The following is a 16,143-nucleotide window of genomic DNA, read 5'->3' as shown; positions in this document are numbered from 1 at the left end:
ATTTTTTTTTTTCATATTTTATTCATAAAAAGTACAACCAGATGACTGAACAAGTAAGCAAAAGGAAAAAGAACCAAAACGTCAATCAATTTTAACCTTTAGCATGTCACTGGCATTTTTCATCACTTGTAGCATTTAGCTAAATGGACTTTCCTAACGTATGTAGTATATTGAATGATGGTGATGGCTGAAAATTAATACTGTTAATAATGATTTTTGGTTTCTTTTTTTTAAAATCACTTTTAAGAGGTAATGCCCAGGAAATAAACTTGTATGACAACAGCAAATGTTGCCTGCCAGCCTTGCAGTCTGTGTCTTAAAGGAGGCAGGTACAAGAGGCGTATTGATTTTCTCATTTATCCCTCAATAAGAGGCCAAACAAGAATGTTATGTATGGGGCACTTTCAAGGCCGGGTGTGGTGACTGGCCTGGAGGGAAGGTCCTCGGGTTGCCTAGCAACCTCTTGGCCATGACAAAAATTCAAGGTGGCCGATAACATGTTTTATTCCCTGCGCGCGCAGGTTAAAAAAATAACAGTTCTAAAATTTAAAAAAAAAGTGCAACATAGAGAAAGAAGAAACTGTAAACACCTTAATATTTGGACATCTTGCCTGTAATATTTTCATCCACAGACATTTTTTAAAGCACCTGTCTCTATCAAATTTGCAAGAAAATCGCAGGGCACATATAACTTACCAACCATTCAGTCACATTATCAACTATGAAAGTCTTGAATCAAACTGCTTAAATTTGATTTGGCAATTAAGGCAGGGTGCACTGGACTGGTTGTTACTTAATCAATCGAAAATGAATGTTTGCGGTTGCCTCATACATGCGCTTAAAACAATTGGGTCAAAAACAACCCACAAAAGGGACAAGCCGACTAATTTATTATTATTACTTACAGTGGAATACAGCCTTAAAACTTAAGTAGAAGTGACACTGCCTTTTAACACAAACTTTAGATTTTTTTTTACCCGTCATGATTTACGCTTCCTTCCCCTTTAAGCGTTTCCGCGAAACAGCAACGTGCTTCGTTTGACAGGGTGACGTCACAGCCCTAGACCCGCCTCTTTCGTCCCCTGATTGGCCGAACCGTGGGAATATGCGCGGAGGCAGCCTTGATTGATTGGCTCCGGGGTACGGAGCCGGTTTGGCCATAGCGCCGGGGCTGCGCTCATAATTTTCCCTCAGCTACGTCTCTTTGAGCGGGGGAGCCACCACTAAAACACCGGCGCTTGCTCCGCGGAGCTACGGAGCTGCACAAGATCGGGGAGAGGTAGAAAAAGGATTAAAATAATCGGGGTGGATACGTCGAGGAGTTAAATGGCATCGCGGAATCTTTGGCAAGGAATACACTGGGACTTTCATTCCAGCCAGACGCGGAGAAGATAAACAAGCCGCATGAGAAGAGAAAACTCTGTAAGAAAACCCTTTTGGGGACGACATATTACATATATACACACACGCATACACTTCAATAAACCGTATAATAGAGAGAGAAAGCCTGGCAGGTGTTTAATGCTTATTTATGAGTGCTATCTGATTTAATGACCGTAAATTAGAAGCTGGCGCTGCACATATTTTGTTATGTGACAAGCGATATTTGCATCTAGCCTCTAAATGGGTCTTGCGGGGATGGGTAAAGTATGGCCTGGGGGCCCACACATGGTCCGCTCCGTTCTTTAAATCCGCCCCACCAAGCATTCACATAATAGTGTAATGACAATATACTTAATGTTTACTTTCGTATTATATCCATATTTTCTTCACGTGTTCCTGTAAATAATTGGATAATTGTTTTATTGTAAGTCATAAAAGTTTAATTAAGAATTGATTTAAAGTTTTGTTTTTCATTTTCATTAATTCATTAGCTAATTGTAAATATAAAGAGAAATACTTGGAAAGTAAACAATTTTAACATTTACTATAATGTTGAATTAATTTGTTTTAAATTAAATTAAATATTTGTAAAATAAACAATTGTACCTATGTATTTGACATTTCTGTTTCTATTTTATTGAACAATACCTTAACTGTTTAAAAATGAATACTTGTGTTTTTACATATAATTACTAAATAATTGGCACATGAAAGGAAAAAATCTTGTTACAATAAAAAGTAGAGAAATATTTTTTATGTATTTTTCAAGTAGTTGGTTAATTAAATTATACTTTTTACAAGTCAAGAAATAATAATAAATAAATAGAATAAGAACAGTGTCACTTCTCTTTCCCCACTTAACTTGTTTTTGATGATCTGGACCATCTGTTTAGTAATCAAAATTTGCCCCTGTAGCTTTAAAGTTTGCCCACCCCTGGTCTTGCCTGTCAGCAGCACTAGTCCATCCCGTGCATGTGTGTGCATTAGACGCTGCTTTTGTGCCCCCATTGAAAGGCGCCTCATGTGTCAGCAGCATCTCCGTGGATCCGGGAAGCACTTTGAAGTGTTTTTATCACGGCCCATTCACCACCGGGGCGCCCCCTCCACCCCAACCCGCCTTCCCTCAAAGCGCCTTTCCGCGTCCATTGTGTGCAGGCCGGAGGTGGCGTGCTCGCACCTCGCCTTCTGCACAGGGTGGAAGGCTGACTGGAGGCGCTGGAGGAAAAAAGGGGCTCTTTTTTTAAAAGATGATTACTGGCCAGGTGTGAAATCCTATCCTGTTTATGGCCGGCAGAGGTGGGGTGTTGCACAACGAAGAGGAAAAGTGCAATTTAGTAGGATTACAGAGCTGCTTTGCCACCTATAGAGAGAAATGTGCAGGATGTGACGAACGACGACGTTGTCTTTGCCATAAAAGCTTTCAGATTGTCATTTTTATAGATGCTTGTCTACTTAGGCTGGCCAAGTGTACACTTAGAATTGCCTTTTTGGAAGGCCAAAAAGTTAGGGTAGAATATTCAATATATTTTTCTTTTTTTAAATAAATCAGCCAATCGGTTATTCGAATTTTTCCAGCCAAACATTGCAGCAGTGATTCTACTTCTGCAAGAAAGGACACATTTGTAATTTAGTTTCCTGCTTGCTTGCTTTTTGCTCTCTTTCTGTTTGACGATGGTGGCTGACGCCCGTGGTTAGCTTGCTTAGCGATATACGCCCGTGTGATCACCTTTTAGCTGCCATGTGCAATTAGAGGTTGACTGCCATCTTTTGAAATGTGTCTAATTAGTCTTTTCTTTCCAGAGGCAGGGAAGCAGGGGTTAAGGGTGGGAGGTTAAGGAGTAGGGGAGGCCCCCGCGGGTCACCGGGGGAGGTGGGTGGGGGGGTGGGGCAGGACTGTCGGGCTAATCTTTGTTTTGCCTTGCGTGCCGGTGCCCCCGCCATTACTTCAAATTAATAATCCAGGCTGTCAAATTACAATCAAAGGCATCACTATTCGCCTCTCGCTCAAGGTTTCGCAGGGTGGGTCAGTGACCCAATTCCCCCCCCACGGCCCCCTCCGAACCGTTCCACGAGGTTATCATAAGGTTATCGCCCACAGGGAGCATTACATACACAGGCTGCTAGGATTTTAATGGTTTGAGGGAATCGTTGACCTTTTACAGAGAAGCAGTAAACTGAAAGCGGCCTGAGGACAGAGAAAGACACATTTATTATTATTGTTGTCATGGATGGGTGATACGGCCTTCAAATTAAATCAGCTTGTTTTCACTTTTCCACCCTACTGAAATTTGCTTTTTACGGTGGGCGCCCAAAAAGCCGCATTTGCCAATTTGAAAACTTAACTCGAGAATACGGAACATTGAAAGTTGAGAGCGCAATCAAATGTTGGGATCTTATCTGTCTGTTAAACATTTTTACCATCTGTTTGTGTTTGAAGTGAAGGTTTTTTTTCGCAAGGGTTGGACCGCGTAGCCGTTGTCCTTCGACGACGAGCGCGCAGGGATGAGGATAAGATAAGCCCCCTCGCTGTGCGCTACTTTTACCTTGGGCCTTCATCACAATTCCAATCAACCATCCCTACAAAAATACAATGTTGTGTTCCAAGACTCTTGACTTGTGTTTGTTTACAGTATTTAATAAAATGCGACAATGCCAGACAAATCTTCTCTGTATCTGCTCGAAAGGAAAATTACTTGTGCACCGTCCAACTACAACTTTTATAAACTGGTCGGCAAAAATAGGAAGCTAAGACTTGAAAAGTAGTGGCGATGTATTTCCAGCTCAGGATGATTTACATGCCACGGAACGCTCCGGACATCTGTTCTCGCGTTGGCCGAGGCATGCATTTTACATACATTGGATAGGAAATGATCATCCTTGGCGGCGTTGAGAGCAGGTTGTTTGATTATCCTCTCGGCAAACCTTAATGTGACTTAAAAATATCTTCCGCAGAAAAGGAAAAATTGGCTGCTCTTCTAGGGCGCGCTGATTAGCAATTATGCAAACTATTATAGAATTTAAGCAGGCCGGCTCTTATCGGCTAATCCAGAAGTAATAGATTCTATTAAAAATGTATGAGGGGTGTAAGGGAGGGTGTTGAATCCAGCAGCTGCACTGCCGTCTATTTCAGTCAGTGTGTGTCAAACTACTTGTCTGCTGCCTCCCATTATTAAGACAGCATCCTGCAGCGCTTCCATACATAATAAGCAATTCATTACACAATAAGAAGCTTGTTATTCATCGATCGCACAACCGTCGCTCATTGTTAATCGCTTGCTTCCAACTAAATGAGCTTTTTGGGGTTTGCATTATATTATAATAGTTTGACATGATATAAAAGTGGGATCATTGTAGGAAAAGTCAGCTGAGATAAATTTCAGTTTACTTGTTATGAATGAGGACTAGTGCTGTAAAAAATGTCAGTATGGACTGGTGACCTATTTTTTTTTGCAGTAGAGCATTAGCATAGCACTCATATGCTAATCCAGCCATCGAGTGAAAAGCCTCATCTCAACTCTTTTTTTTTTTATTTTTTTTTTTTATCTAATCATCAACCAGTTTCCCGAATGAGCATGGCGCACATCCCAGATTAGCAATTAGTCGCCATATTTGCCGTGATCCCCGCAGGGTCGCCGGAGGCCACAGGTGAGCCCGCAGGGTCAGACAGGTGCGCTGCTTCCTGCATAATTTACAAGAGCTCTTCTGACCCCCCCCAACTTTGACGGATGGCGCTGCATGCAATTCTACGGCGCGACTAATTTTTTTTCAGTAACCGTACCGCTGAGCCTTGCTAGTTAGCATAGCGGCGCACAACAGACACATTATCAAAATCTCTTTTGTTGTTGTTTGTTTGTTTTTCCACTTTGAGTTTAAACAGATTTTTAAAAAAAAAAATTGTTTTAGTCTACTTGTATGGTAAAGTACATTAAATGGTAAGATTTTCTGACTACACGAGAAGCTAAATGGCTGATAGAAGGTCCATTGTGTGCGAGTTCACAATAAAGGCCGTCCGTTCGTTGCCATCCACCGCTTCGATCTTGCCAGGGCACACGCTGCGGATTGCGAAACGCGCCAACCCTGGCGGCGGTCCTTGCTCGAGTGCTATTTTGGTTATCTCAGCAAAAAGCAATTAGATTGTCAGCAGCTTTCTTACTGCCAGTTTGACGACACATTAATAGCCGGCGGGTATATTTTTTGTCATCAAAATTTAGTTAGCATTTAAAGCTTAATACAGCCGCTATTTAAAGCGCCCCCATACTGCTCGCCTCCTGACCTTGTTATCGTCCCACAAAGTGCCATCTCATAATCCGTGCGGGGAAAAGATAGAAAAAAAAAATCCAAATGACTGCCAAAGCGTCCTTATCGGAAACACCGTAGGGGACAGCAGATGGACGGCAAAGCGCACGGTCTTTATCGCCCCCGGTGAGCCTTCTACGGGCTTCATTGTGCTGCTTATCCCCTCGACGGATGTCACTGGAGACGGATGAAGATTAGTCGCCTGTGCACCTTAAACTTTAGAGGCTTTTCAACCTTATGCAAGATAGAAAAAGAAAGACTCAGCTGAACTCAGAAGACTTTGCATATGTGGTGGAGGACAGGCCTGACTGACATTTTTCTAAAAAAAAAAAAAATCTCCAATTTCTGGCATCATGTATCCAGCACAGATTATCTACTGATTGAAGAGGACCCACTTGGAAGCCCGCACCGTAATGTTATTGTAACAGGAAGAGCGCCCATTGACCCTATTAGGGAGGATGTGGTAGCAACTAAGCAAGCCTGTGTTACATGCAGAGCCTGCAAAAATGGTTGCATCAGAGCAATTTTGAAAAAAAAGTTATTTTCAACAAATAGGAAATCTTAATCTTGATTTACCAAATATGCCAATGATCACATTAATATTAGCATACGCTAGTTAGTGTTAGCGTGAAGTGCTACAATTGCTATCGTGATGTTCCAAACTTGGTTAGTAAATACCGTCCTTAATCCTGAACTCATTTCAGTTAAGAAGACAAAATGTCATTGCTTGTATGTTCTTGGCTCAATTATAGGCTAATGGCCACCCTGTTGTATTCTCTCCCCCACTCCATCCCAGTTTCAAATTATGGCCATAATGAAACATTCACGTCTCATTGTCTGCCAGTAAAAGGGAATTCCCTGGAGAGAGCCTTTCTCCATCTTGTTCCTTTCCCCCTTTCCTGGCACTCCCTAATGGAGGGCTTGTTTTGACATTTCAACATGGAGTCTTTGCTCCCTTTGGATATTAAAGGTGTCGACTTGGAAGTGGGTTTGTCTTTAGTGGGGGGGGGGGGCAAGTACGCCTGGAAGAGATTTTAATGGTCGCTATCATAAAAGCTAGTGGTACTCAAACTGCGCTCCAGGGACCACCAAGCCATAACTTTGGGTTTGCGAAATTAATTTAGAATAAATTAAGCTGTGCATATATATTGTTAAAGTGCCATCCTGGAAAAGCTGAAGAAGGAAGCAAGCTTATGGTTTAAAACAGTCACTCCCAAATGATTTATTTTCTATTTTTTTATTTCATGACAACCACTCAAGTGTTGCCTATCTCAAGACTGTTTCCGAATCCCCCGTGAACAACTAAAAAGTTCTACCAAGATTTCCCGTGTTAAGGTCTGACTTGTCCCGCCCCAGCAGGTCCACCTGGGCTGTGTGCAGCCGTGAAGCTCCATCATGCTGGCCTGCATTCAAAGACGGCAGAACCTGTCGTCGCAACATTTGACCTGCGTGCCTAAAAGCCTGGATGTCCTCACGCCGCCATTGCTGCTACCTGCGCCGCCCCCACCGCCGCAGCCACGTACCCGTAAAGGTGAGTCTGAGTCTTTTCTGTGTACTCTTCAAATCAAATTTAATCGGTTGTGACATTTGATAGTCAAAAAATATAATGCACTATAATTTCCCTGATGAATCACTGCACTATTGTTTAAGCCTCCGCTCAGTGTTTGTGCTGCATTTGAGGTAATTAGACCTCATTGGGTTCCAGTTTCATGCTTCCTGAGGTCACGGAACCGATTAAAAGAGCCATAAAAGCTCTGATGTAACAGGTTCAATTGGAGTAAAGAGACTTTTCCCCTCCCTTGTACGCACGCTCCCATTTCTGCCTCTCCCTCGCTGAAGTCTTTGCCTTCCCTGTTATGAAATATTAATTGGGAATCAGTGGAGAGCTTGTCTGCTAAACGTCGGAACAGAAGGGCCCGGTTGGCCTCGGGGCTGAACGGGTGGTCGGAGGGGGGGGGTCGGTGTTCTCATCATGTTTACCTGGGGAAGGCGGACGTAATCCCTCCCCCCCTCCCCTCCGGGATGTGCACAGCACCCCTACGGCGGCCAAGCTGACATTTGGAGCACGAGCACGGCGGCGGGAACTCGCTCTGTGTGGCCTCCTCACTAAATGAGTCCTTGTTGGATCCAGTTAAATGGGGACATCCTTTCGCTGCGCTTTTCAAAGCCATTTCCATTTTTAGCTGTCAATAAATGGAAAGGGAACGGACATGAAAGCTCGCAAGCCCAAGAGGCCCATTTCTGTGAAACCACTGTATAAGGAATTATGCGATCGGCAGTGAATGAACGACCCGCTCTCTTATCTCGACTTGAAAGCCGGGCCTGAAAATGCACCCCCCCCCCCCCACGCTTGCCCTCATCCCTCAACGCTCCCCCCCCCCCCATGCTGCTGGCCTTGCTTGGACCCGGTTTCGAGGGGAAACTTTGCCCACGCTGGGCCAGGCGCCACGGAAACAAATGAAGAGTGACACGGGCGCTGAGGAGCCTCCTGGAGTGCACGCACACACACACACACGGGGCTAAGTGTTCGAGCCCGAGGTCATGCTGCATGCATTTGCCGAGATGCAATGGAGACAAAAATGGGGTGATTGGGAGCACAGTAAACACTCGCCTTTACACGTTTTTTTTTCTTTTCTGGAACATAAACTATCAGATGAAATATGCACCTTGGTCATTCCAGAATTGGGGGACGATTGAGGTTTTTTGAAAAATGCCAAATTTCCAAAATGAATCATTTACAATTTAATCAAATTCTCCCTCTTTTTTTTTTGATGGGCATTGGACCCGTGAGGATTGGCGGTATATTTCTATTCCGACGTGTTTGTGGAAGACTTGTCATACATAAATAGAGAGTTAGTGTGAGGGACATCCAAGAGCGTGTGCTCCGGTGTCAACATGCCCCAGCCGGCGTCTGCTTTTTCCATTTCCCATTTCCCCTCATCGGCGACGGCGAGGTTGCGACGACCACAGGGGAGACGTGAACAAGCAACCCTACAGCAAATAAATATTAATGCATCCTATCTTGCTCTAGTTTTGATATATTTCAAGCCTTCCATACTGCTTGGGTCAATTTTGCCTGTCATGAAAAATAACGTGAATGTCAATTCTGATGACTTTTCTTGAATTGGCCAATATTTATCATTCTTTTGTACAGGCGCTACTTGATTTTGAAAATATGCAGCCCTCTTAAAATTCAACGAAAAGCTTTCCAAACGGTGAACCGCGACTTAGCGGGTGAACGCCGTTTACTATCGTCCATCTGGCGCACCCCCCAACGGGCATAATGGGCTACGAGGGCCCGTTCATCACCGCTTGCCGAGCTCGGCATTGACAGGTTGAGGTGCCGACTGTTATGCGGCAAACAACAGATGACTGGAGGGAAGGCCAATTAATTACAAGGTTTTTAATGACCGGACTTACCGGGGCCAAGCGTGCGCATCAGGGAGGTTGTCATGGCAACCGTTCCAGGTTTGCTTTTTCAACGCGTTACAAATGCGCAACGCTCGGTCTCAGGCCGTTATGTTAAATATCACGACTCGCTAAATACGCCGAGCTGTAATTAAGTACGCGCCGAGTCGCTCTCTTGTTATCGCAGCAAAAGCGCTCGGTAGAAAGATTCGGCGTGAAATCAAAAAAGAGCGGCGCTCGTGTTTGGGAAATTATTATCACGGAATAATGCATGAACGCCGGTGTTATCTCTCCGGAGAATCGGCGGATCCAGCGGGCCCTCGGCGTTAAGCGTCCCCTCAGGGTAACAGCTGGAGGTCGTGCAAAGGGCTTGTTTTGCCCGTAAATCAATGATTAACTCTTAACTGCTCCCAAACAATAAGGTATCCGCTCTAATCTGGAGAGGAGGGGGTGTAGGATTCAAGTGTGACCACGGGAAAAAGATTAGCCTGTTTTTAAGAGGCAGAAAGCATGGCAAGGGTTTGTTCAGGGGGAGGAATAAAAGCTTATGAAAGACTATTTACATACCACCGCCAACAAAAGTGCTGAATATTTCTACATTCATGTTTGCATAACTTGGAAACGTGCCCACAATGCACGGCGGTGGTGAAAAGTTGATCGCACGGAGGGATGAACTCGGGATTATGGGAAAGTGCGCCAATCATCCAACGGACACCAATTAAGTGACATCATAAATTTGTTTCGAAATACTCTTTAACGTGTTTGACTGTTTATTCCGTTAAAGAAACTAAAAAAAAAGTGCGTGGGGAATTACATTGCTTTAATTATTTCATTGTTAAGGATGAGATGACCCCGTAATGAGAGCTACTTCTATAGAGGGAGCAATTAAATACCGCCTTTAAATCTTATCTACTTCAATCATTGTGGTGAGGGGGCGGCATGGCGAGGTCAAATAATTAAGAATTTGTCAGCGCTGCATGATGTCGTCCGCTATTGCTTGTTTTTCCACACTGTTGTTTTCCCCCGCCTGTGACGCAGCGTGCGGTCGGCGGGTTCCTGGGTGATCAAGGTCGGGCTGTTAATTATCTTTGCGTGCCATTTCTTTACCTGACAACGCTTGATGGTTGCTCAGGGGGACCTTGGCTTTCTCTTGCTTGTTTTTGTTGCTTATCTTTAATTGATGCGCAGAAAATATGAGCAAAAAACATGACAGTGTTATTTACTAGGAGTGGACTGAGTGAAAAGCTGCCAAATAGTGAGACACACATTTAAATTGATTGCAACACTTCTAAACGGATCGAAGCTTACTTCTTAAAGTATTGCGACGAATTTTAGGCAATATCGCCCTGTGTTAGCATCCCACCCACTGCTGGGGGGGGGGGTCTGTGCCTATTAACTAATGAGGTTTCCATAGTAGCGCAGCCATGCAGCCTCAGTGGGAAGTGCAGCTGTGTTGTGTCTGGGCGGCTCTGACATGGCTCTAATCTCTGGCCTAACAAAACCAGACGCCCTGCTCCTCACACACACACACACACGGCGACATTTTCACAGAGAACCACGTCTTGATTTTCTTCTCGCTAAATTAGCCATGTCTTATAATTGGCCAACATTATCCAGCATGGAAAATAAGAGCACTTTTCTGCAATTAGGCTTTAAATGCATCATTGGGCGTCCAATCATCATCCCATGTGAACAGTTTTATCCCTTACGTTCATAAATATTAAATTATTTGCCAAAGGCTATAAATGTTTTTGGCATCCGACGCGGATTATCACACAAGCATGACTCTCTTTATCATCAATAAAATATTACTTTAATCCTAACCCTAAGGATGATTAAAATAAAAAAGGATTATTTATACCTTAAGGATTCTCTATAATGGAATATTTGAACCTCAACGATTATATAACGCCTGAACTGAAAGCATGACACTCCCTCAGGTTGTGCAATTTTCAATACAACCATTCAAACAAATACAAAAGTTCAGAACACAATGACTAAATTAGGTTTGTTAAGAAAATATAGACTTGAACTATAGGGCAAAAGTTCATCTTCAGACCTCAAGAGAATGAAACATCATTCCGATTACAAAGCTGCATTCAAAACCCAACTCCAAGTTTCCCAATGACAACAATGACCTCTATTTTTAATTTTTCCTACGGGTCAAGAGGTAACCAGCGATCCGAAATGGATCGTCCATAGAGATTCCGTGAGTATTAAGGTCTCTCCCGACATGGCGGATGTTATTGTTTTTGGTGGTGGTGGTCCACATACTAAGCAATGTTTTGCTTGGTGGTGTTTTTGTTGAATTCCCTCCAGGTTTGAACCCTCCGTACTCGCCCCTCCATTTTAAACACCTAATTTCTTCCTTTCATGGGAAGGATCGTGTAGATTGAATCATTTTCACAGTCGTGGTGGGTGGTAGAAGGGGATGGCGGGGGGGTAGTCTCACCCAGCGTGGGCCTGAAATGAAATAAACTCCTGAATCAATTTCAGACGGGAGCAAGCTCGCTCGCCCCCGCAAAGCTGGAATTGGTTTTGTTATTGAGAATTAAATGAAGTGTAGTTTTTATTCTCATTGCACACCCGCAGTCTGCTGATCCCAGCTGACTCGCATCTACTTTAATAAAAGCGACACCGCGAGCCGGCCGTAATTTACAGCCCGGTCTTCGTTTATTGTTTCAAACGGGGCCACCTTTTTTTTTCCGACCTTTACATCGTCGCTTGGCGTTAAGCAGCCTTGAAATTACCCCAGCTAATGACATTTGAATCAAGTCGCCGTTTGTCCCGCTGTCGACTTCTCCGCTTACGATTCAATCTTTGCCTCGACGTTTTTTGTCACGGTTTGAGCTCAGCGGCTGCGGACTCCGTGGCGATCCAGCCATCCATTTTCTATAGTGCTCATTTTCATTTGCTGCAAGCCATCTCGGCGCACTTTGGGCAAGGAGTGGACTGACGGAGACTTATCGCTCACTTCTGTCTCCCTCCCCTTTCCAGGCGAATCACCCTCGGCGGCTTCCCGATACCCGTCCCCCGCCGAGCTAGATGCCTTTGCCAAGAAGACTGCCAGCAGCCCGCTGTGCATCAAGATCTTTCCCTCGGACATCCGGGTGCCGCAACACAAACAGCTGAGCAAGACGGTGAACGGCTTGGACACCACGGGCCAGAGCTATAGTCCCTACTCGCAACCCTACTCCGGAGGCTACCGGGGCTTGTTGGCCATCGGCAAGGCGGCAGCGGTTAAGGGCGTGCTGAAAACCTCAGAAGGGAAAAGGACCAAACAGGCGCACAGCCAGGCTTGTCTGACGCCGTATAAAAATCCAGTGAATGGTGGATTTGCCATCAGGCCGGGGCATAAGGCCTATCACGTAAACTCGTGTAAGCCCGACGTTCCCGCGGAGACGCTTTGTTCTCGCGGAGATCACGGCTTGCTCCCTCGCTCTGAGCTGGCGGAGGTTCAGAGCCTGATGAGGCAGCTGAACAGAGTCACCAGGGCAGGGGGCGAGGCGAGGCCCAGCCCCTCCCTGCAGGCGGTGGCGGCCGTGGCTCACTCGGATTTTGGCGCCGGCATCCCCCCGACGCAATGTAGCATGGCATTCGGCGGGGCGGTGGTCCCCACGCAGAGCGCCGCCCGCGTGGCCCGAGCCGACTACGCCGCGTGGCAGCACAGGCATCAGGTGTACCAGCAGGGAGCCACCAGGATGTATAACCTCGACTCCGGCGTTGCGCAATCTCCCGAAAGCTGCCTGCCTTTGGCGTCCTCTACGTACGGGGTACATCCACCCATGCAGGGTCACTTTTCGGTCAGACACTTCTTCACGCCGCTGTGGGACGGCCTCACCGCTACACCCAATAGCGACTGCTACGCTTCTCAGGTGCCGGGCACCATGGCGCCCCCGCATCCCGGACTCCACCACCAGACACATTTCCACCCTCCCCCTCTTCCAGTTCCTGTTCATCCTCAGGTGCAATTTCCGAATTGAAATGTTCCATTAACAGAAATGTATGGAAATTTACTGGAAATGTCTCCCTCAGGTCTACGGCACAGAGCAAACCGCCTGCTGCGGGCCGCCGAGCGCAAGTCTGTGCCACGCCGCAGCACTCAGCAGAAGTCTGCAGTCTCTGGAGTGCCTCATCAGTGAAATCCAGCCGCCCTGCATCAAAGAGCGCATGCTGGGCCGCGGGTACGAGGCCGTCGGGACGCAGCAGATGCTGGAGCAGCAGCAGCAGCAGCAGCAGCCTCATCATTCTCATCATCCGCACGCCCACATTCAGCTTCCCGTCTACAGATGAGATGCGACGCGGCCGACAACGTTTGTACAGTGGTCGTCGAAGTCGGAGTTTGACCAAAATATTCAGGAAGTCACACAAAAATGACCTCACTCTAAGTCACAACTTATAAATGTTTTGAATTGGATGGATTAAACCTTAAACTATGACAAACTATTAAACAACAGTTTTCAGTTCGCCAAGCGGCGTAAGAACATGAGGTCACGAAAAAGTTTGAATATTAATACTGCACTTAAATATGGGTGGGGATATTTAAATAATAATTCAAAGTATTGCACATACAATTTAAATAAAAATGATACCTAAATAAACGCTTAAAAACAAACAATATTGAACTTAAAAGTTAAATACAACTGAACTGTACTCGGGCAGGGATTATTTCGTAAACCACTGGAGGAGAATATTAGTCGTATATACATTAATCTATTATTTGACTTTTCCCCTGAAAATTTTGGTTGAATTCCGAGTTCCGAAGGCCCACTGACTGTTCTCGGTTTTATGTGTCAAAGGAAAACGATAATCATGAGCCAGGATGCTGATTCCTCTGCCATTATATCATACTGATGTAGAGCGCCTACAGCTACCATTGTCTGCCATAATAATAATATAATAATAATTATAAACAAAGAGTTACTGTACTTGAAATTGCTTGCCCACTCCCCAAGAATCATGAACACTCAGGCTTCTCCAATATGATTCTCATTATATGGAGGCATGGGGGTAAAGATGTGAATATTTTTTTGTGTCATGCATTACTGATGATGAGTAAAGCTTTTATCTAGAGTATGATAAATATTCTGTCACTTTTTTTTTTTAAAAGTCTTAGTTGATTTTAATGTTGTCCGCCGCAAGTCAGGTTGAGCAGAATGTGTTCTTGTGTTTTGACCTGGATTTTTGCTTGTATCGGGGTCTTTTTTAAGAGCCAAACATTCACTGGACATATTGGGTGAACAGTTTAATCCAACCCAATATCAAGAGCTGTATTGGAAATTCACTCTACTGAAATTTGAATGCTGCTCTTATATTGGATCTCATTAGACTGTCCAGGTGTACCTAATATTGTGGTTTCCTCTCTATAACTGTAACGATGAGGCAACTGCACACAATCGCTGGTACTTGCTTGTGTGTCTGCGCTGCTTGTATAATATTTATTTATATTGATTTGTATGGAGGCGGGGGGGAAAAAAAAAAGTGTGTCTATCATTATTAAGTGCAATTATTATATCTACGGACATTATGAGGTATGTTGTTGAAATATGTATGTACATTATGACTTGTCCCTTTTTTGCCCTTTGCTTCCTCATGAGGATTGTCAAGTAAATGACATTTTTGTAGATCCAAATAATTGTGGTTTTCCATTCATTAACTGACTTTAATCTTATTTTTTTCCCCCATGAGAAAATTCTTTTGCTAGACTGACTATAAATAATGCAAATCTCAAAGAGCTGATTGTCATACCTTTGTGGCCTTCACATTGGCCATGTGAATACACCACAGTAACTACCACATAAATGAAATTAATGCCAGCATTAGCCAGTCTGTATTACAAAACAAATGACCCAGATGGAAGATGTAATAGTATTCCGCTCACTGGTTAGGGGGCTAAAACAGCAACACGGGCTTGATAAGTAATAATCCGAGCCTTAAAGGTCAGTGTTGTTGTCATTGAGGCGCAGTTGTCGGGGGGGGTGATTTGCCGATTTGAGCCTATTGTAGAGCAGGCTTGGACGTGGGGCGTTTTTCATGCTATTTATCTGTCAGGACAGGCCCCGGCGCCGTGCTGATAAACCAACCTGGAACACAGACGTGCTCTCCCCCTCTTCTCTCCTTTCTCGCTGACGATTAGTTCAGGCCCGGCTCCTCCGGGAGGGGAACAGGAGCCGCTCCGACCTCCTGGGACATACTTCAGATAAGGCGGCCTGCAGATGGAGGAGAAGGAGAGTTGATCTGGTGGGATTAGCGCAGGGAAATGAAGGAGAAAGGAAAGGTGATCCTAATCTCTTTTTCCACGAAGATGAGGAATTAAATTGTCTTCCAATACAACTCTTAAACTGACTGAATTATATAGACGTAGAATAAATGATTACATAGTGCAGTAGTGCCTTAATATGTCTCAAAGGTTCAGTGACCATGCTCACAACTTAATTCTCTCATAGAACATAATTACAGAAAATGTAAACAATTAAACAGTTTGTGCATCATTCATTTATTGCGGGTCCTGTTTTACGTGATTTGGCCAATGGGGGGCAGTATAATACAGTCATGCTGACTCAAACGAAGGATAGGGTAGCAAGTTTGACGGACGAGATCTGTACCTGCAAAAAGTACACAACCATTTTTGTCGGACTATTATTACACTCTGAAAATAGTTCATATTTTGACAAGCATCGTGTGCGCAGTCGTAAGGGGCAAAAGAAAATAATTTATATTTACGTGAAGCGTTGTCGCTCCAAAACGTCACAATTGTGACGTCACTGTAGAGTATCAAATCAAGCCAACACTGCCCTCTAGAGCCCAAACGATGTAGTCTCTTAAAAGGGAATTTCTAACGCTCGTAAACATAAAAAAAATCTAACCAAATCTTTATTTTTTAAAGAAATTAATATTGTTTTATCAATAACGCTGAACGCTGGTGACGCCACTCCCAGCAGTCACCACATAAACAGGTGATGAATCGAACTCACCTTTCAACTGTACAAAAGGACTTGACCAGCACTTAACTATTAACTTCCTGCAGCCTGGCAAACGTCTTTACTTTAATTTATC

At 44.4% G+C, this 16,143-nt stretch overlaps 1 protein-coding gene and 1 long non-coding RNA gene across 3 annotated transcripts; one reads left to right on the top strand and one right to left on the bottom strand.

Moving 5' to 3' along the window:
* Positions 1-233: 233 nt before the first annotated feature.
* On the bottom strand, positions 234-15,290 carry LOC119131351. Its single transcript, XR_005099642.1, has 2 exons — positions 15,171-15,290; positions 234-2,743 (listed from the first exon to the last, which is right to left on the bottom strand). It is a non-coding gene; the product is annotated as an uncharacterized LOC119131351 (long non-coding RNA).
* Positions 1,286-14,722, top strand: LOC119131350 (protein FAM222A). 2 transcript variants are annotated; one of them, XM_037265710.1, is made up of 4 exons: positions 1,286-1,422; positions 7,036-7,210; positions 12,085-13,052; positions 13,123-14,722. In XM_037265710.1, exons 2-4 carry the CDS (start codon positions 7,075-7,077, stop codon positions 13,378-13,380), a joined length of 1,362 nt encoding a protein of 453 aa, XP_037121605.1. In that variant the 5' UTR covers positions 1,286-1,422; positions 7,036-7,074; the 3' UTR covers positions 13,381-14,722. The 2 variants fall into 2 exon arrangements, with proteins under 2 accessions (XP_037121605.1, XP_037121606.1); XM_037265711.1 differs by having other exon boundaries at positions 1,302-1,422; positions 7,039-7,210.
* Positions 15,291-16,143: the final 853 nt, after the last annotated feature.

Source organism: Syngnathus acus, chromosome 12, assembly GCF_901709675.1.
Source record: "Syngnathus acus chromosome 12, fSynAcu1.2, whole genome shotgun sequence".
In the NCBI taxonomy this organism is placed as follows: Eukaryota; Metazoa; Chordata; class Actinopteri; order Syngnathiformes; family Syngnathidae; genus Syngnathus; species Syngnathus acus.
Note: the sequence above shows the minus strand (reverse complement) of the source record. Positions and strands in the feature narration are given on the sequence as shown.